The sequence below is a fragment of the Neomonachus schauinslandi genome, chromosome 16, assembly GCF_002201575.2.
Source record: "Neomonachus schauinslandi chromosome 16, ASM220157v2, whole genome shotgun sequence".
NCBI lineage: Eukaryota > Metazoa > Chordata > Mammalia > Carnivora > Phocidae > Neomonachus > Neomonachus schauinslandi.
The window spans coordinates 55090908-55112422 of NC_058418.1; the positions used below are offsets into that span (position 1 = coordinate 55090908).

General features: G+C 51.2%; 1 protein-coding gene across 1 annotated transcript in view; it reads left to right on the forward strand.

Moving 5' to 3' along the window:
• The window catches only part of WFDC1 (WAP four-disulfide core domain 1), a 26592-nt gene extending 20523 nt beyond the window's left edge, over positions 1-6069 (forward strand). The window contains exons 5-7 of the mRNA XM_021702567.1: positions 2627-2668; positions 4181-4251; positions 5645-6069. Coding sequence (XP_021558242.1) covers positions 2627-2668; positions 4181-4239 — 101 coding nt within the window. The 3' untranslated portion in view covers positions 4240-4251; positions 5645-6069. The remainder of the gene's footprint in view (positions 1-2626; positions 2669-4180; positions 4252-5644) is intronic.
• Positions 6070-21515: the final 15446 nt, after the last annotated feature.

Genomic DNA, 21515 nt, shown 5'->3' on the forward strand with positions numbered 1-21515 from the left:
CCAGGAATGATCAGAGCCTTCCAGATGGAAATGTAAGCGAAATTCCTCCTAGCCTTGCTCCCAGGGGCTGTCAGGGAGCAACAATTGTTGGTAATTATATGGGAGTTTGGACATGTCTTGATCTCCACCAGCTTCCCTTGAACGGTAGCCTCGGGGAGGAACAGGGGCACTCGTCCCAGGTTAAGCACAAAGAAGCCTCTTATTTAAGCTTTATCTTTTTAAACTCCATATTTGAAATAATTTCAGACTTCAGGGGCGCCTGGGTGGCTCAGTCGGTTAAGCGGCTGCCTTTGGCTCAGATCATGATCCCAGGGTCCTGGGATCGAGTCCCGCGTCGGGCTCCCTGTTCCGCAGGGAGCCTGCTCCTCCCTCTGCCTCTGCCTCTCCCGCTGCTTGTGTGCTCTCTCTCTGTGTCAAATAAATAAAATCTTTAAAAAAAATTTTAAAAATCAGTAATTTCAGACTTCAGAAAAGAGACAAAATTAGGACCTTGAACCCTCCACCCCGATGACCCATCAGTTACTAAAATATGGTCACATTTGCTTTACCATTCTCTCTCTTCCTCTCCCTAGTCCCCACTGTCTCTCCGTATAAATCTGCATATTTATTTTTGGGACTATTTGAGAATAAGTTGCAGATCTCATGCCCACCCCTTAGGACGCCAGTCTCCTCCCAGATCCGGCGTTTGGAGGGTGCCAGGGATTGTTCGGGTTTTACAGTCCATCAGCTTGGAACCCAGCATTTGCGGGGTTCATGTCTTTCCCAAGAGGAAAATGAACGTTGACACAGGCAATGAATCTGCCTCTTTGGAGAGCAGGGTCCGGGGAGTCAGTGCATTTCTCTGAGTGGGTTTGAGTGATGGGTTTGAGGTCACTCAGGTGGAGCGTCCCTTGTCCCACAGGCTTGCCTCTGACAGAGTGCCATGGCTGATGCTGCATAAGGACAGAGAATCATGCAGCCTTGAGCAGGGAAATCTGTTTTGTTAAAATGACCTGTGATCGTGTTTGGTAAACGTGGAGGCGTGAGGGGGGTGACCAGCTCTGCAAAGACCTCTGACTCCTTCCTGTGGCGCCAGCGTTGGTCCCCGAGGAGAAGGAAGGCACAGGAATGCTTCATCGTCGCCAGCCTGGAAAAACCCAGCCATTTGCTTGAGAAAATAGTTGTGGCCGGAGTTGCTGATAAGTTATCAACCCGAGGGTGTGGATCGGCTCCGCTGGGTTCTGTCACCTCATACTATAATGTCAGTGCTGGCCCCAAACACCCTGATCCTTTTTAGGATGACCACAACACAAAGGGAAACAAAATGTCTAGCTATTGCACAAATGTGATCTTTACAATTGAGACATAACTGACCTATAACCTTCTGTGAGTTTCCGGTGCATAAGTGTGCTTTGTTGACAAGGCTGACGTGCTGTGGTGAAGGAGTGAGCTCACCCCTGGCAGCGTTGCCCAGAGAAACTTCTGCGTGACCTGGCCAGACTTCTCAGGCACAAATGGTTCGCCGCCATGATAGGCTGGGGGCCGGGGGGAGGGGGGCAGCGTGGGGTCGATGACAACCAACAGTGGGAATCCTTAGTAATTCCAGATGTTTCAAGGTCCCAAGAGTCGACCACTTTTCATATACAAAAATGGCAGTTTTGTGTGGTTCCTCCTATTATTTGCATATCTGTGGTTTAAATGAAATTATTTTCGTCCTCACAATAACTTTATGAGGTGCTAATTTTTAAAGATTTATTTGAGAGAGAGCACGAGCAGGGGGAGGGGCGGGGGGGGAGAATCTCAAGCAGACTCCCTGCTGAGCACAGAGCCGATTAACAACGTGGGACTCGATCCCAGGACCCTGAGATCATGACCTGAGCCAAAACCAAGAGTCAGGCGCTCAACCAACTGAACCACCCAGGCACCCCACGTGGTGCTAATTTTATGCCCATTTCCAGGTGGGCAAACTGAGGCCCAGAGAGGATTAGGGAAGCAGCGCAAGGAGATAGCTACTCCTTACTTGGTCACACGCAGTAAGGACATTCAAGACTCCTATGAGCAGACTCAGAAAAGTACCATGTGTTGCCCATGTGAATTACATAGCTTGAAATCACACTCGCTGAATAATACGTTCAAATTCTGCTTCCGGTTCATCTGTTAAGACGGTGGTTCCTAAACTTTTTGGCCTCAGGACCCCCTTACACTCCAAAAACATTGAGGACCCCAGAGAGCTCTCCTTTGTGTGGCTCTGGGTAATTACCATATTAGAAACTAAAGCCAAGGCATTAAAAATATTTATGTGTTAATTCATTTAAGAATGACAATGATAAACTCATTATGCATTAAACAGAAAGAACGTTCCTTTTACAAGTAACTATACTTTCCAACACACACAAAAATGGAAGACTGGCACTGGTTTACATTTCCGCAGTTCTAATATGCGCATGAAGAGAAGAGAGTTCGATTCTCACGCCTGCTTCTGCATCCCGTCAGCCGTGACATCACATGTCACACAGCCTCTGGAAACTCCATGCGCACTTGGGAGGGAGCGAGAATGAAAACACAAATAATTCCTTGGTGTTATTATGAAATGGTTTTGGCTGTATGAACTCACTGAAGGAGTTTAATCCTCTCATGTGTTTTCCAGATGGGCGGTTCCTCCAACACAAATTTTACAAAGAATACCCAGGTAAGAGAAGAAACCACCCTTCCTTTGCAGAGGGTGCTAAAAGGAACAGTAAGGATTTCTTGGGTGAAAAAGAAAAATAGAATCCCGTTGATTCTGTTTGATTCTGTTGATTCCTGTTGATGACTGTTTTGAGAGCTACCGTCTGAAGCTGCTGTGAAGGGAAATGCCCGTACGCTTCCTAGTTACCTTTATGCCATCAGATGGCCCTTTGGGGGTGAGGTGGCGGGAGGCCAAGATGCTTCTGGTGTGAAAACCTCTGCTCCATCCTGAGCAGCCCTCTAGGTGGCATCTGACATGGGCAGGAGCCATTCTAGGCTGCAGCCTGGGACTGAGGCAGCAGCTTAGGGATGTCTCATGGGGGATAAAATGAGAACTAGGATTGGAAAATAAAGTAGAAGCCCTGTTGCCTGATGGTGAGCAGAGGAGGTGGGAGCCAAAGAGGGGCTCATGGAAGAAAAATGGCTTTATGTTAAATCTTAGAATTTGGGACTGGATATGCTTAAGTCCTTCCTACTTTCATTCAGGGGATTGAAAATATGGCTGACACTCTTCTTCTATCCAGTCATTCATTGATCCATCCATCCAGTCTTCTAATCTTCCATCTCTCCATCCTTCCATCCATCCATCCATCCAATATTCCATTCTTCCATCCGTCTTTCCACCCATCCATCAATCCAGTCTTCCATCTATCCATTCTTCCATCCATCCTTCAGTCATCCATCCATCCAATATTCCATTCTTCCATCAACCTTTCCACCCATCCATCCATTCTTCTCTCCATCTATCCACCTGTTCATCCATCTATCCAGTATTCTATTCGTCCTTCCATCTTTCCATCCATCCCTCCATCCATCCATCCTTCTATCCATCCATCCATTCTTCCATCCATCATATCTTTATTAAGAATTTACAGCACATACTTATCAAGCATTACTCTTTATTTTGTGCTAGAAGTTGGGGCTACATTTGTGATCATGGCAGACCCAATCCCTGCCCTCCTGCAGCTAATATCAAGCAGGAAATAACAGACATGAATAGCCTCCAAGGAGTTATTTAGTAATAATAGGGATTAGGGTGATTGAGGTCACATACAGGACACTATGAAAAGGACACCTAAGACTTGGATGTCGAGGAAGGCTTCCTAAGGAGGGGACATTTAAGCTCAGCCTAGAGAATAAGAAATAGTTGGCAGAGGAATAGCCACTGTGAAAATCCTGAGGTTGGAAGCAACTTGGCCTTCACTGCTGCTGGTGTGTAGTGAGCAAGGTGGGGATGGCAGTAGATTGGGCCAGAAACGCCAGCAGGACCACACCACACAGGAGAGGAGGTGTGGCCGTGGTGAGGAGAGGGGAGAGGCTGCAGGTTGGGATTGGGTGACCTCCTTTGGGGGAGAAGAGGGGACAGGGCCAGGGCACCTGGTATTTGGACGTCATTTGGCAGTGGCTGGTGAGCCAGGGGCAGTTGAGCAGCAGAAGACATGCCTGCCCTCACACAGCCCTGGTCTTTTTGCAGAGGGTGATTCCAAGAATGTGGCGGAGCCTGGGAAAGGGCCCCAGAGGCACTTTCAATAAGTCTGCGGGCCGGTAAGTGGGAGGAGTGGTGGCCAATGGCAGGGGGAGGGTTTGCACAGCCGGGTGTCCTGGGAGCTTTAATCACCAACTTGATCAGAGGGAGGGGCGACCGGGGCTTTACCTGGGGGTAGAATTTTAAAATTCTCTTACAATATCAAAGTAAGTAATATGAGAACTTGGTGTGTAGCCAGAAGTGGAAGTTTCTATACCACATGGACCTAAATCCAAACATTAGACTGGGTTGCAACTTTCCTTTCCATTCCTTGTCTTAATGCCTCGGTGAAGAGCAGATGAGTCCTCCGTTGTGCCCTGAAGTCCATCCCTCTGTCTCTCCCTCTGTCACACGATCCTCTCAAGTACCAACTCGTGCTTCTAAGGGCTTACCTCCTTCCGGGAGGCTAAGTAAGTCAACAAGGAAATCAGCCTGCAGTAAGTGTTGTCAAGGAACCGGACAGGGGCGTGAGGAAGAGTAGCCAGGTTGGGGAGGGGCTGTGCGGAGGTCACATCTGAGCCAAGATCTGCAGGGAGAAGCAGCTGCGTTGGGAAGACCCGGGGAGCAGGTGCCCGTGCAGAAGAAGCTGGAAGAGCAAACCCAGGGCAGGAGAGATCTTGGCTTCGAGGAGCCACAAGGAGGCTGCCGGGGTAGGAACAGAATGATGGTGGTGAGGCTGGCACCAGAGGGGGATCCCAGGGAAGGCATGGGCCCTGCTCTCAGACGCTCTCCGGGGCCAGATGCGTGCCTGTGGATGCCAAGGACTGGGAGCATCTCTGCCCGTAAAACCCGAATGCCCCGCCCACCCCTGTGAAAGTCAAATGTGTACACAGGGCAAACAAAGGCCCTTGAAAGCAGCTGATTTCCCCAGAATGTCCTTGAAAGGCAAACATCGGGTTTCAGATTCCAGAATATTCTGGTGCAAGTCCCTCTGGGAAAGTCTTGAGTCCTTGGGGATGGGTGCCAGTGTGTCTATTACCTGCTGATGACAGGACCGGTCCTTGCAGTGGGTCTGACCCACCGAGGACAGCAAGCTCCCACGGGGAAGCCCTGGGGGCCGGCGGGGGAGAGCTGGCTGTGAGAGGCAGTTTGTGGTGGTGTCTGGGAGCAGCCGGCCGGCCCAAACTGGGCTTAAATTCTTGACCCACCACATGTGACCTTAGGCAAATGACTTCAACTCTCCACGTCCCAGTTTCCTTATCTATAAAATGGGAATGATGGGGAGGGATGTGTTAGTAACTAAACAAGAGGATAGCCAGAGAGACTGAAAGTAAGTTAAGAATTCAGTCTTAGGGAAACTGGAATCTTACTGGTGTATGTGGGGGGTGACAAGGAAGAAGACGACGCGGACTGTGACCTCATGTTCTGCCCCAGCAGCGGCTCAGGTTCCTTCCTTCTCTGCTTCTCTTCCAGCCAATGGTGAGAACATGCCTCCAGTTTTCTGCTAAGTCTTGGAAACAGTTGGATAAAACAGGATTTGACCCCCGGAGGTCATGCCCAGCTTGACAGAGCATGACCCCAAAACTACTTAGAGGCAAGACAGCTGGCTCTCAATGCCAGCATGACGCAACTGGCTGACTTTGTGGGAGCCCCTTGCCAACCCCGGGTCCCCGTCTTATCGTCCTGAAGGTACAGCACACCTGGCGGTCCCACTTGACCTGACGGTCCCACAGACCCCACCTTGGGAGGAGGTCACTGCCTTGGTGAGCTGTACGACGCCCCTTTCTCAGAGAGAGTTCAACCTCTTGTTTACTACACATTTCTTCCAGATGTGTCTCTGGGAGCCATGTACCTCTCCCAGACGTTCTCAAAATAAATTGCTCCTTACAAAATGGAAATGAACTTAGCTACTCAGGTGGGAGTCATAGTTTTAACCCCCACTGATCTTAAATTGCATGTGCTGAAGCCCTTGAACCCTGGGCGGGTGTGTGTGTGGGGGGGGGTTGTTGAGGATACTGGGATGAGGTGTCAGCTCAGCTCTGCTTCTGGGACCGTGGAATATTCGACCATGTGTGCACTGCTCTGGGTCGGATCCCTCTGAGGCAGACCTGGGAGGAGGATTTGTTGAAAGTGATTTGTTAGGAAAGTTCCTAACTTTCCTGGGGGAAAGGTAGGGAAGTGGGGAGGAGAGGTTGGGGTGGGCAGGAGGAGTAGGAGGTCAGACAAGGTGAAACGTCAATGTCCCACAGAGGGTGACTTTGGTGAGATCCCCCAGGGCGGGCTCCAGGGGCAATTGCTCAGAGGGGCCCACACTTAGCTTTAATGAAAATCTTAGCAATTGTCCACCAAGGGGCCTGCGTGTTCGTTTTGCAAATAGTGTAGGCGGCCCTGAGTCACACCGTGGAAGTGGCCCCCCTGGGGGGCATGGGAGCCAAGTCTGTGTGGGGCTCTGGCGCCCTTCAGTGACAAGGTAAGGGCTGCCCCTAGGGGAGGGGTGGCCACTTCCAGGGGCAGCCCACCTCTGCCAGGGAGGTGAGCCCATGGGGCTGTGGGCAGAGGCCTGGAGCATGGTTACACACATCTCAACAGCAGCTGTACGATGCAGGCTCATGGAGAGAAATGGCTCCATTTACCAATAACTCATCCCTCTCACAAGAGCCTGAGGTGATTGGTACTGATCAGTCCTGTGGAGGGCTCGATCTTCCAAATTCCAAAGTGGGCTTATGTGAAGACAACATCCACGTTCCCATATTTCAAAAAACAAGCAGCTCCCACTCCCCACCCCGGGCCCCTGCACCTCCCCGACCACAGACGCACCCTTTCTCCCATAAAATCCACACTCTCTTAGAAAACACTCCAAGCCCACTTTAAAGTGGAGACAGGTGACGGACGGGTCTCAGTGCATCCAGGTTGCTGAAGGACTACTTTGGTTTTTGTTTTGTTTTGTTTTGTTTTTGTGTGTGGAACGTGAAAGAGAAAGAGTCCAGCGATTCATACACAAGCTGTATAAAGTGTGCCTTGGTTACACCACAGGGGGGGTGGGGGGGTGGAGGTTGTGACCTTCCCACTGAAGGACTAGAAAGACGACTTTCTCCAAGAATGTCAAGCCCGACAAGAGACAGATCTGGTTTCCATTTTGGGGAGTGAGGATCATGTCTGTCCATGGCAGGCACGAGCCACTTTGTGAGATTTATGCCCATAACTACAGGGGTTGCAGCTTGGGTCACCCGTGAAATCCCCAGTAGCCCCCCAGTTCCTGGAGGGTTGATCTCACTGGGCTGGAAGGGAGCTGGGCCTGAGGTTGGCTGAAGCCTCTGGGGGTGGGGGGTCCACTGAACAGCCAGACTGCTCAGGACTGAGGGCACAGGGCTGAGGGACTGTCCACTTTGTGCCGACGGCATACAGTGGAAGCAGACGGGTACAACCAGCAGGGACTTGTGTGTGCCCGGCACTTCCTCCATCTGTAAATTGCATTGGCGCGCTGCCCCTCCGGAGCAGGGAAACTCACCAACTTCCCCACTGCCTTGTCCCTCCTTCATTCCCTCATTCACACATCCATTCTGGCAAGAAATACTTACCAAGCATTAACCACACTTGCCTGGTGAATCCAAGATGCCCTGTTTTTTCACCTTTCCATGTCCCTGAAGTTGGGATGTGTCATAGTCGTGGCCTCCAGGCAGCGGGCGTCATTGCCCACACACGAGTATGTCGAAACAGGTGAGACATAAGCAGGCTTCATGGAAACTTCCAGGAACAACGGAGGAACGGCCTTCTGGGAAACTCTGTGTCACTAGCACTCTCGGGGTTGCACAGGACCATACTGGCAGAAGGACTCGGACACTGGCAACCCGGAGTGGAAGAGCGATTGGATTCGGAAGAGTTGGATCCATACGTGATGACCTCCTAGGAAATACCTTATCCCATCCATTTCACTTTTATTTCCTTTGTGAGGTATGCATAAGAATGGTACGTGACGGCTCTGACACTTGCTGGCTGCATGACCCTGCCCAGGTCATTCGCTGTGCCTCAGTTTCCCCATCTGTAAAAGGGGGGTGAAGTTACCTCTTGATGCTGCTAGGAGGGGTAAAAGCGTTAGTACCTACGCGGCTTTCAGCGCCTGGCTCGCAGTACGTATGTGTAGTGCTCCCTGCTATTGTTGTTACTATTATTGCCTCTAAGGAAGATCTGACGGCCCCCGCTTGGGAAGACAGGGCCTCACCTGGGCTTGAGGGGCAGCAGGACCCAGGCATACAGTCTCCCAGTTCTCTCTGTCTTCTCTGAGTAGAGTGATTGTCTTCCCCATGATGTGAGATGTGGCCCCGGCAGCTCCAGACTCCATCCTGCACACCCTGCCCCCCCAGCCCCCAGCCTGCCACCCCTCTGGCACCCTGGGGAAGGCACCCATTTCTGGGCCCATCAACCGAGGCCAAGGGAAGGCTGAAGAAAGAACTGGCAGCTCTGCCATTAGCAATAGCAATGAGCAGAGCAGTGGGATGGTGCACCAGGAGGGGGTCCCGGGAAAACACACACGTCAGGGGCAGGCAGACAGTCTCCTAGATGTCCACACCAGAGACCTCAGTTTACAAAGGAGGACAGCAGATCACAGAATGTCTTGTGACCTGTCCAAGGTCGTACACAGCCAGGCAGTGATAGGTGGGCAATTAATCCTCAGGAGGAACTCCTTCTGCTCCTAGCCCTTGCCCTACATTATAACATTACTCCTCACGGCAACCTTACCATAGAAGCCAGCTCCTTCTGAGCACTTACTGGTTGCAGGCGCCTCTGGGAGCACTCTACACACACAAGCAACTCATCTGAACTCTCCCAAGCCACGAGGAAGACACTATCAACACCCATTTTACAGATTAGGAAAACTGAGGCACAGAGCAATAAAGTCACCTAGGAAGTGTCACACAGCTTGGTAAATGGCAGGGGAAGGATGCAGACCTAAGTGATCGGATCCTCGTCTTTGGGAGGTAGGGATTTTTTTCTTTTTCCTTATCAAAGAGACTAAGCCTGTAATTTGTGTAGTTATATGAACACATAACAGGTACTGAGATTTGAATAAAACATTTGACTGATTATGACATTCTCCTGCCTACAGTCATTCAGGGCAGAGAGATATTCCATGCTTATTGTTGTTCTCCTAGGAAGTACAAATTACAGGAAGCCTTTCTGGAAAAGATTGTAGAAAGGAAAGAACACATTTGTTCTTTTTTTTCTCCCCATTAATTGTCAGAATCAGATTATACCTTATACTAAGGTTGTCTACCTGTTTTTCTTATTTAAAAATCATTTTTAAACACTCTTTATTTGCAATAATGCTGCATTTACCGGACACACCAGCGGTACAGGGAGGCCCGCCTCCCCCGAGGTGACAGCTTGCGTAACTAGCCGCAGCGCCACCAGGAAGATGACCCTGGAGCCTCTGCCGAGCTTGGGAGGTTTGCTCTCGGTCCACAGGCTGAAGCAATTCGCCCAAGGCCTCGCGGCTTGGAACGGGCCTATCAGGAGCCCCACCTCCCATTTTTCTTCTTCCAGAACTAGAGGAGGCCAGCTCCGTTTCTCTGAACCCACAGTCTGGAGTTTTCTCTCTTGCCATATTGAAGAGGCAACAGAGGCTGCGGCCACTTCCGTGGCTGCCTGGCCACTGGTCCACCGCCAAGGGGGCAGGGGTGGCCCGGGCTCTGAGAGGGCTGAGTCCCTTCTGACAGCAAACAGGGCCTCGGAGCAGGGCCTCGAGGAGGGGATGGGTTGCTGGGAAACAGCAGGCAAGCCCGGGGGCTGTTCCAGCCCTGCCTGCTGGATACAAAGGCCCTCGTGCAAGGCCCCTGAAAAGTGGCTGGACCCTGGGGGCAGCTGACGGCAGGGACTGGCCAGGGGCCTCACCCACTGAGAAGGCTCTTCCAAAAGAGCAAACCCTGTTCCTTGGGTTGACCGACTTAGCTACAGTCTTTCCTGGGGCCATTTTCCATCTGAGCTGCCAGGATGAACGAACTCCCCCACCCCAAGTCTTTTCTAGAACATTCACACAGAGATCAGCAAGGTAGTCTAAAAAGAAGGCAGGTGGAGCCCTTCAGGTGAAGACAATGTAGGACAAATCCTATCTTAGAATCCCAGGAAAGGCGTCCTCATGCTTTCACCTGGGAAGAGGTGAGTAGGCCAAAACAGATTTCCTGCAATCACCTGTGGACTAGGGCCTAAAATTCCAGCATTATCATGTGATCTCTGCTCTGTCTTCACATGGCCTTCCCGAACTCAGTGTCTTCGTCCCTCTGTGTCAAGTTCCCCTCTCCTTTCTTCTATAAGGACAACTTTCACTGGATTTGGGGCCCACTCTAAATCCAGGATGATCTCATCTTAACATCCTTAATTTAAGTACATCTGCCCTATTTCCAAATAAGGCCACATACACAGGTTCCAGGGTTCTGGGGATTAGGAGGTGGATACCTCTTTTTGAGGGGTGTTGGGGGGGGCACAATTTAACCAACCATAGGGAGTAAGTTAGCTAACTTAGATTTGGGAAGTAGAGGAAAGGCATCTCAGGCAAAGGCACAGACCAGAGAAGTTCAAGGTTCAAAAAGGGGGGCCTCTGGGAGTGGGAGGACAGGGAGCAGGTCGTTAAAGCAGGTGCCAGCCAGTTCACGGCTAGAGTTTGACCTTGACCATGAAAACAATGGGGAGCCACAGAAGGGTTTGCCTGGGTTATTATCTATCTCATTGGACTCTCCCCACATCTCTGGGAGGCCAGTATGCTATCTTCATTTACAGCTGGAAACACTGAGGCTCAAAGAGGCGAAGTCATTCGCCCAAGAACAGACCATTAGGAAAATGTCAGAGAGAGCATTTGAAATCGAGCATCATGTAACCCCTTAAGCCGGAAGATGAATGCAGCAGAGCTTTGCGTGTCCACATAAGGCTGTTCAAGAAGGAGGAAGGGAACAGGGGTGAGATCTTGCAGGGACCAGACACCAGGCCCACCGCCCTATCCGAGAACGGTCTTCTGACGCTGGGCCTGGGTGACGCCATGTTGGTATGCTGAGATCCCGCCCTGGCCACAGCTGATTGGCCCAGGTATGGACCACCTGACTCAAGGTAAGCCAATCAGATTCCCCTATCCCACGGCGCTCCTGAGTCTTTTTGACCCCGGAAGGTGCCCAGGAGCCTGGCTCAGGAGTGAGAGACTTGCACGTCCGGGTTCTGCCTCTGTGCCGGGCTGTGTGTCCTCACGAAACTTCTTGAACCTCCCTCCACTTCAGTGTCCTTCTCTGGAAGTCAGAGAAATGAAAACAGCACTTTCTTCCATGGCTACTCTGGGATACCGTGAAATCAGGTGGTGAAGCTTTTTGCCCAAGGCCTGGCACGCGGGAAACCCTGGGCAAATGGCAGCCGGCTCTGCTGGTTGTGTGAACAGAGGGAGGGGACTCGGGGCTGTGCAGAGGCCACCTGCTGCCTTGTGTATGAGGAGGAAGAGGAAGACGGAGAAAGAGCCAGAGAGAGAGACACCGTAGGGGTTCTTGACGGCGTTCCAGAACTTGAATCCAACTGATAAGAGGCTTGGCTGCCCTCCCTGTCCTGAGGTCCCAGGAAAGACTCCGTGGTTCCTGCCGCCCTGACTCTGGCCTAGGTTGGCATAAATGGGTTTCTGTTATTTGCAGTCAAAACCAAACCCAGACAAAGCAATACAAAACACCAACCAAAACAACAAACACCTTGATTGGGACATTTTGGCAAAATGAAGCCCCCTTGGAATCCACCGGAACAGCCTTTGAACTGGATGCCAGGAAATTCCTGCCACAGGCTTGGTTACCACATAAAGAAACCGGTCCAAGTGTATTGTGGGGCAGTCGCTGAGGCTCCTGAGAGGCCTCACCTCCCAAGGAACACGCATGTGATCTGCCACCCCACATGCCACACCCACACGTCCTGCTCCAGATGGGCAGGCTCCTGGCAAGTTCCATGTTCAACTCAGGAACTTGTTGAACAGGTGCTTTGAGATGGGAGAGTCCCCTGTCCATTAGGCTCTACCCATCCAGGCCCAGGCCGGAGAACGTGTGAGAGGGGAGTAGGTTGGGCAGTCGTAATTTCCCGAGTTACATGCCCAGATGAGTGCCTAACATCCATCACCTCTTCAACCATCGGGTTGGAAGGAGGCCATCATCTGCACTGATAGCGGAAAGGATTGAAGCTCGGATATGGCTGGCTTCTTGCTCAAGGTTATCCAGTCACTACATGTGGGAGCCAGGGATTTTTGTTTTGTTTTGTTTTGTTTTACATGAAATCAGCAAGATTGATCATTAACACCTTCACATATAAACAAGGCTTAGAAGAGTGGTATAAAGAACCTCTTGGGACTTACCAGCCAACTACCGTCTATACCCTCAATTTTTTTTGCCAAGGCGGAGACTGCAGTATTTTAAAGTAAATCCTGGACATCCTCTAGCTCACCTAGGAAGGTTCCAGAATGCTTCACTAACGGATGGAATTTTTTTTTATTTTTAACATCACCATGTGCTCATTGTCACAAGACCACTGGTTGGGAAAGTTGGTGTTGGAACCACCACCCCGTGTGTCCTGGGAGGAGGCAGACAGTCCCAGCTAAGTCCTGTTCTTCCAAGGTGAGCAAGTTCCCTAGAGCAGCAGTTCCCAAAGCAGGTTCCCCAGGCCAGCAGCATCACTAGGGAACTCATTAGAAATGCAGCTTCTCAGGCCCACCCCACACCTACTGAGTGGGAGACTCTGGGGTTGGACAAGCAGTCCCAACCTGTGTGTTTTAACACACCCTCCATGGGACTCTGAGGCCAGCTCCAGCTCGAGAACTTCTGCTCTGGAGAAAGACAGCCCATGGAGGTGATTCCATACTTGCATTTTGTCAGTTTATTACTTATGCAGGTTCTAACTCCTGCCCCCAAAGGATGTTGAGGGGCTGGTCCTATTGTTTTCTGGTTAGAATTGGTGACTCTGGGGCCCAGATGGTTAGTGGGTGGGATCTGGCTCCTCCCCTCACTTCCTAGGGGACCCTGAACCCAAGCCTCCTCATCCATACAATGTGCAGCTGACAGGACGGGCCTCTTGGGCTGGCCGTGAGAAGGGCAAAGGGTAAAGTATAGAAAGCACCTAGAATTTTTCCCGGTGCACAGCAAGTGTTAGGGAAGGACCAGCTGTTCTTATCAAACACGGGTGGCAAGGCCAAGGTAGGATGAGGAGGAGCCTGATTCTCAGGCGCAGGGCTGGGGGTGGGCCTCTGGGGAGGTGTGAAGGAGATTGGGGGGCTGCTGGGAAAAGTGGGGAACTCCCCTGAGGCAGGGATGCTGCAAGGCAGTGACGTGGCAAGAGATGGAGGGGAAGGAGCTCACGGTTGCCCGGGGTGATGGGCTTCCCAAAGTCCCAGAAAGAGGACGGGAGGGGCCTGCCCCACTGTATGAGCTGTGATGCCTCTGGGAGCCCCAGGAAGGTTCTCCAGTCCTCCAGGGCTCAGCGGGGAAACAGGGACAAACAATCAAGGAGCGGGGAGGGGGGCCGGGGGGGGGGGCGCCTCTGGACTCCAAGAAGATTCGGCGCCAGGGGGCTGGGGCTGGGTTCAGAGCAAACACCGAGGACAATCGCCCCGGGTGTGGTTGTCCCCGGCGCTTGGAAATAGGAGTTACCTAGTGTTAATTTTAAGAGGACAGACTCCCAGACCCTTCGTTTAAATGAGAAATGGAACAGAGTCATAGAAATCTTGTTTCCTTGTCCATGCATTTGAGAGAGGAGTCACAGGACTTAACCTATGAGAAGGGGCAGATGCCAATCCAGTGGCAAAATCAGCATGAGCTTTGAAGTAAGACAAGCGACCCACGTGTGGGCATTGTGAGAGTTCACAATGGCATTGAGAGCTCACTGGGGATTTCATTATTTCCCCTTGGCCTGTTTTGCTGATCCTCTGCTTCCCTCCCCTCTGGAGCCTGCTAGTTTGTTCTTTATACTGATGAGTCTATTTCTCTTTTTGTGGTTTGCTTGCTTGTTTTGGTTTTGGGGTGTTTTTCTTTATTCTACATATGAGTGAAATCATATGGTATTTGTTCTTCTCTGACTGATTCACTTAACACAACATCCTCCAGGTCCATCCGCGTCATTGCCAATGTCAGGATGTCCTTCTTAGAGCTGAGTAAGATCCCTTTGTCTGTATACATCACACCTTATGTATCCATCCATCTACCGATGCTCACAAGTTGCTTCCATATCCTGACTATGGCAAGTAATGCTCTAACAAACAGGGGTGTGTATATCTTTTCAAATTCCTGCTTCTCTTTTCTTTGGCTAAATACCTAGAAATGGAATTACTAGATCATATCGTACTTCTATTTTTAGTTTTTTTGGGGAACCTCCATACAGTTTTCCACAGCTGCTGCGCCAGTTTGCATTCCCACCAATGGGTTTCCTTTTCTCCACATCCTCACCAACACTTATTTCTTGTCTTTTTGATACCAGCCATTCTGACAGGTGTGAGGTGGTATCGTCGTGGTTTTGATTTTCATTTCCCCAATGATGAGTGATGTTGAGCATCTTCTCATGTGTGTATTGGCCATCTGGATGTCTTCTTTGGAGAAATGTCTATTCAGGTCCTCTGCCCATTTTTTAAAAATCAGATTATTTGGTTTTTGGTAGTGTTATAAGAGTTCTTTATATATTTGGATGTTAACCCCTTATGCAATATGCAAATATTGTCTGCCATTCAGTGGGTGACTTTTTGTTTGGTTGATGGTTTCCTTCACTGTGTAAAAACTGTTTAGTTTGATGTAGTCCCACTTCCTTTTTTTTTTTGCTCAAGAATTTCATTCAAAAAGTACATTTACGGACGCCTGGGTGGCTCAGTGGGTTAAGCGTCTGCCTTTGGCTGAGGTCATGATCCCAGGGTTCTGGGATCGAGTCCCGCTTCGGGCTCCCTGCTCAGTGGGGAGCCTGCGTCTCCCTCTCCCTCTACCCCTCCCCACTGCTCATGCTCTCTTGCTCTCTCTCAAATAAATAAAATCTTTAAAAAAATACATTTATATTTGCTATAAAAAAATCTAGGAATCTATCCATTAAAGTCTATCTTTAAATTCATGAGTTCACAAAAATATTTTTAAAAATCTAGTGGATCTTCTTCAGAGGATGATGAGGAACCAACGTGTTACTTTGAAAACCAGTAAAGGAAATGGATCAAGCAGCGGCTCTACCCATCCTGTTCCAGTGGGTAACCTGGTTGGAAATGAGGGAAAACATCTCTTTGGGAAAGTATTCCAAGTGCTACTTTGAAGGAAATGTCAGGATTAGAGTATCACGGTTTTGCCCAATGAATTAGTGAATCTAGACATTGAGAGCCAGTGAGTCCCAACATCACAAAAAGAGACAACCAGACATTAGGAGCCAGGGGGATGGCGCCCGAGCCCGATCCAGCCTCCGGATCACAATCACAGCACCAGTTTGCAGGAAGGTCAGAGGACAGAGGAACGCGCAGAGCTGCGCTTGGAGTTTGTGATCCGCCAAGTGCAGATGGTGGGGGATTGATTCTTTTTTTTTTTTTTTAAAGATTTTATTTATTTATTTGACAGAGAGAGACACAGTGAGAGAGGGAACACAAGCAGGGGGAGTGGGAGAGGGAGAAGCAGGCTTCCCGCCGAGCAGGGAGCCCGACGCGGGGCCCGATCCCAGGACCCTGGGATCATGACCTGAGCCGAAGGCAGATGCTTAACAACTGAGCCACCCAGGCGCCCCAGTGGGGGATTGATTCTACAGGCCACATGGCCTGGGTTCCTCAACAGGTAACTTGTAAGGGGGGAGGGGTAGATGGAGTGGCAGGCTGCAAAATGGCCCCTAAAGATGTCCATATGACACATGACCTCACGTGGAAAAGGGACTCTGCAGATGTGCTTAAGTTAAGGATCTTGAGAGAGGGAGATCATCCAGATGGGCCAAGGGCAATCAAAAAGTCCTCGTAAAATGGAGGCAGGAGGGTCAAAAGGAAGGCGAAGCAGCATGAACAAGACGCCACCAGGCATTTCTGGTTTTGAGGATGGAAGGAGGCCTCATGAGCAGAGGAATGCAGTGGCTTCTAGAAGCTGGAAGAGATAAGAGCATGCATTGTCCCCTGAGCCTCTGGAAGGAGTGCAGCCCTGCCAACACTGGAATTTCAGTCCAGTGGGACTGTTTCAGACATCTGGCCTCCAGAACTGTGAAGAATCAGTCTGTGTCATTTTAGGCCACTAAGCTTGTGATGGTCTTTTACCGTGGCAACAAGCAATGAATGCAGATAGGAAACCTGTCGGTTAAAGAAATTCAAAGGACACACCACGTTAGCAACAAGCACAAGACCAAACTAGAGTGGCGGGTAAAGAAGCCATGAACATGTGAACGTGGAAGTCAGGAGAATGGGCACATCTGTGGGGTGGGAGGCGGTTGCTATTGGCGGAGGGCACGTGGCGGAGCTCCTGGGGAGGGTGACCATGTCCCACTCTCTGTCCCAGCTGGCTGGTGGCTTCAAGGGGTTCACCTGATAATCTTCATTAAGTTGCACCTTGGTTTTGTGTGTGTGGTTTTTTTTTTTTTTTAGGATTTTATTTATTTATTTGAGAGAGAGAGAGAGAACATGAGAGGGGAGAGGGTCAGAGGGAGAAGCAGGCTCCCCACTGAGCCAGGAGCCCGATGTAGGACTTGATTCCAGGACTCCGGGATTATGACCTGAGCCGAAGGCAGTCACTTAACCAACTGAGCCACCCAGGCGCCCTTGTGTGTTTTTTTAAGACTGTTCTGTTTTGCACTTAACAAGGTAACCGTAATAACATTTGCGAGGATGGTTTTATAGGGTAGAATCGGACTTCATCTGCAGCCACCAAAGATGGGCATTTTCTCCCGATTTTGCTGAGATTTCTTTTGCCAACAGTGCAGGAAATGGCACCGAGAGAAAAGAAAAACAGCTCTGCCGAGCTCATGACTCACATTGTACCCAGAAGCGGGGCAGAGCGGACTTGCCAGCGAATGGAACACATGTCCCTGTAAGCCTCAGTGCCCCCGCCCCAAATGCCACTCTCGGTGGTGGGGACAACTGTCCTGTGCTGTTGCTGCAGGTTTCCTGGCAAGACGGTGCTCCAGGTGCCCAGCATGGTGACGGGCTCCACGAGGCCCCGTTCTTGGTTCCTTCCCTCCCTCCCCTGCTTCATTTCCCTGCTCCCTCAGCTGGGGTTTCCTGGGGTCACCTCCCAGATAAACCACTTGCTCTCAAACAAAGGTTTGCATCTGGGGGAACCCAAGGCAAGACACTAAGAGAAGGTTTAACCGGGTGGGAGGAGACACCCGGATGTAGACAATGTCTGTGGCTGTTTACCTGGCTGCTTCTGGCCCGGGCTGGCACCGCCCCGTTCCCAGCTCTGCACACAACCTCTGCTGGGTAGAGATATTTGGTGCACAGACAGGTGGGGGTCTGAAAAGGGCGCCTGCCCCCCGCCCCCAGGAGCATCTACAAATCTGTAATGGGGTGGCTGGCGCCCCCTAGCCTCTCCCCAGCCTGCCCAAGCTGACCGGGCAGCCCTGCTGGGGGCTGTCCCGGGCACACTCAGGACCCGCTAATTCTCCCGTGACCCGGTCATTCTTCATGACCACCTGCAAGGTGTGTATAATTTTCTTCCTTTTAGAGATGAGAGAGGCCAAGGCTCAGAGGGTGAGATATGAGGCCCAAGGTCCCAAAGAAGGAGAGAAGCCATCAGACTGGGGCCTGGGTGCTCGCGTCACACGACTGGCTTCCCACGGGACGGTGTGACACATGGCCCTGCCTGTGAACGGTGGAGGGACACCTCTGCGGGCGTTTCCTCCAGGGCTGTGCCAAGAGCATGGTTGCTGTGATTACTTGTCAGCCTGGAGCCCCGGATATTGTGCAACTGCCCCTCTCCTGGACTGTGCATCTCCCCCCCTTCTCCCCAGCCAGACTCCTCTGCACCACCTCCTCCCTGAGCTCCTGGCTAGACTGTCACGTGCCCCTTTGGGCCCCCGCAGGGTCCTGCACGCAGTGACATTGGGTGCGCGCCATGTGGTTTGCTCCTTCTCCCCCAGACCCAGAGCTGTCAGAGGACAAGGACTCTGTGTAACCCATCTCCCTGGTGCAGGCATGGTCCTCAATGTCAGATTGTTGAATGGGTGAATGATCGAGTGAATGAACGAGTGTCTGCGTGGAGGCTTATAGCATGGCCGTTCCGTGGGCAGGTTCTCGAATCCAACTCCTGGGACATAAATTCTGTCTTTCCCACTTCTCCTAGCTGTGCGGCTGTGGTCAGATGACTCAACCACTCTGGGCCCTCCAACTGACAAAGATCTGCAGATACTGAATGTTAGAAGGGGAAGCCCCCAACACTGAGGGAGGGGAGCCCCAGAATGGGGAAAACGGATCCCAAGGGATCTGGGTGGGGGACCACGTCGCCAGCCACAATTTCCTCTTCCGTGGCAGGGGGTGCGGGGGAAGGTGTGCGTGATGAGGATTACATGAGGGCAGAAATCTAAGTGAGCGTGGACCCCGGACCTGGTCAGCTGAGCTGTTGGCTCGTGTTGCTGTCACCCCGCTGCGGGCGGCCTCTCTCCTCTCTGCAGGTTCTAAGTACTTGTCGAATGAATGAACAAGCTTTCCTCCTGGTGAACCAGGCTCCCAGTGCCCCTTCTCGGCCGGGCTGGTTCCTGGAAGCCTCTGGGGCTGGGCCGGCGGGTACAAACGGCAGTGGGGCCGAGTGCCAGGAGAAAGCTGGCTGTTGTGGGTGTCCCTGCAGCATCTGTCCCACTCCCTGGAGGCACCCCCGTTGTCCAGAGGAACACGGCCGTTGTCTCTGGGTCTAGCCTCCCTTCCGCGTCTGAGGCCCTCTGTTGCCTGTGCCTACTGCTTTCTCGTTTATCAATTCAGCCACATTGCGAGCACCTTTGTTCAGGGTTAGGAACAAAGCAGGAAGGATCCACGGTCCCTGCTTGCTCTCATGGAGCTGACCGTCCACTGCGGGGCCAGCGGGGGCGGGGAGGGGTGCCCCGCAGGTAAAGGAACAAAGCAGTGAAGTCAGTGAACAACAACAGTGGGAGAGAACAAATCAGGACAGGGATCATGGGGCGACAAAGATAGGGCACCATTTCTTTTAGTTTTTGAACTTTTTCTTTTGAAATTATTTCAGATTCACAGGACACTGTGGAGATTGTACAGAGAGGCCCCGTGTCCCCCTAACTCGGGATCCCCCAGCAGTTGCTTCTCACATGGTTCCATGTTAGGTAGGTAGTAACTTCGGCACCATGTCAGAGCCGGGAAATGCAGCTACAACTCCAGTGGGAGGTTTCTAGCCATCTGATCCCATGCCTAGATTCCCTCAAATTCCTGCAAATTCCCACATATTCCCTAGATTCTCAGCCAAGACACAGACTCGCTCCTTCCCACAGAGACTCCTTCTCCCACCCGCACAGTCACACCCACCCTCCTCCCCTCCAGCCCCAGACCGCACTTGGCAGCTCTCCATCTCCATGACGGCATGCCATCAAGAATGTTCTAGAAGCCAAATCATATCACTTGTGACTTTTTCAGATTTGCATATATTTGTCACCAGATTCTCCAGGTCTGTGCATGTGCTCCCCCTGCCCACCTCTCTCCTCCTCCCTCCCTCCTTCACCCCTAAAAACGTCAGGGCTCATTTCCAAAAAGGAACATTCTCTGACATAACAAGAGTGCAACACCAAGAAATACACATCATATAATTGCATTATCTGCACACCTGCTTCAAATCCACTGATTGTTCCCCTAATGTCCTTTAGAGCAAAAGATACTTTTGTGTGTGTGTGTGGCCCAGGATCTGATCCAGAATCACAGTGACGTTGATTGTTATAACTCCTTAGTGTCCTTTGATCTGGAGCATCCCATGGCCTTTCCTTGTCTTTCCCCGACACTGACATTTTTGAAGAGTCCAAGTCAGTTTTTTCCTTGGATCCCCATCATCCTGGGTGTGATATTTCCACACGATAGGATTCACGTTAAGCATTTCAGCAGGAACACCCATAAGCGAGTGCACTTTCCATGGAGCATCATACCCGGGGTCGCGCCGTGTCGTCTGCCATCGCTGGTCCCTCGGTTAAGGTGAGGTCGGCCAGCTTCCTCCCCTGTAACGGGACTGGTTTCCCTCTGTATTTAATAAGGAGCTTGCGGGGACATGCTGTAAGACTGTGTCAGTATCTTGTTTCTCGTTAAGGTTTCATCTGCTTTTGTTTGAATTTTAATAGAATTTTTTACTGAAGCAAAATTTACCTAGAGAAAAGTACACAAAGTGCTCAATGAACTATTACAAAGCGAACAGGCAGCAGGACAATGTGAAGAACACTTTAATCAGGTGCTGGGGGCGTGCTTTCTGGGGAGGGGCTCAAGCCTGAGCCTCGGTGGAAGAAAGAGGAGTCCCTGTGGGTAGCTGGGGGGAGAGCAGGTCTGGGGAGGGACCCCGAGAGCCAGGAGGCAGGGTGCAACCGGGGGTTGCTGGCAGAAGCCAGTATGAGAAATCCGATGTTCTTGTGAGGGCTCCCAGAGCCTAGGGGTGAGGTCCCAACGTTTCTGGAGGTGACCCCACAGGAAACAGAAGTTGGGGAGTGGAAAGAAGAGACAGGGAAAGCTGATCAAGGGTGTGTGCTCCACATAGGCACCCCTGTGAGCAACTGGATCCCGATCCTTTGGGAGGGTCCTGGGAAACTGCCCAAACAATCCTCAGGGCTCTCCCTGGGCCCGGGACATTAACACCGATTTCTGGCACAGCATATGCCAAAATAAAATCCTTCATGCAAAGAGCCACAGTAAGCAAGCTTCACTTCTGGGGTGAGTGCTGCCCTGCTAAGCCAAGGCTAGCAGGGCTTGGGTAGGGGAAGGGCACCCTCAGATCACTGAGAATGTTGCACAAAAGACTGAGTTCAGGGGGAGCCAGAATGGGAGTAGGAAGACCATCACCTCTCTGTTCCCTGGCTAGGAGGGATTCCAAGACCCTCCTGAAGTTCTCACCCTCAGGGAGTGAGCCCAGGCCAGACTGCACCAAACCAGGGAAAGGAAGTTTCTGCCCCATTCCAACAGCTACTTCACTAAGAACTCTCCACAAACCGCCGCCCCCCCACCTTCAGGCCACACCTTGCTTGGGAACCCTGGGGCCCTAGGAGTTTTCAAAGGGAGTCACTGGGAACTTTGAACTCTTTTTATCATATCAAAAAACCAATAGAAATTGTTCATTTAACTTCCGATCAGGTTTCCCAGTTTAACTACATATAAACTCATTCATTTTCCATTCAGTAAATACATATACAGGGTCTCCTTTTAATATACATCTTTATTGAGATAAAATTC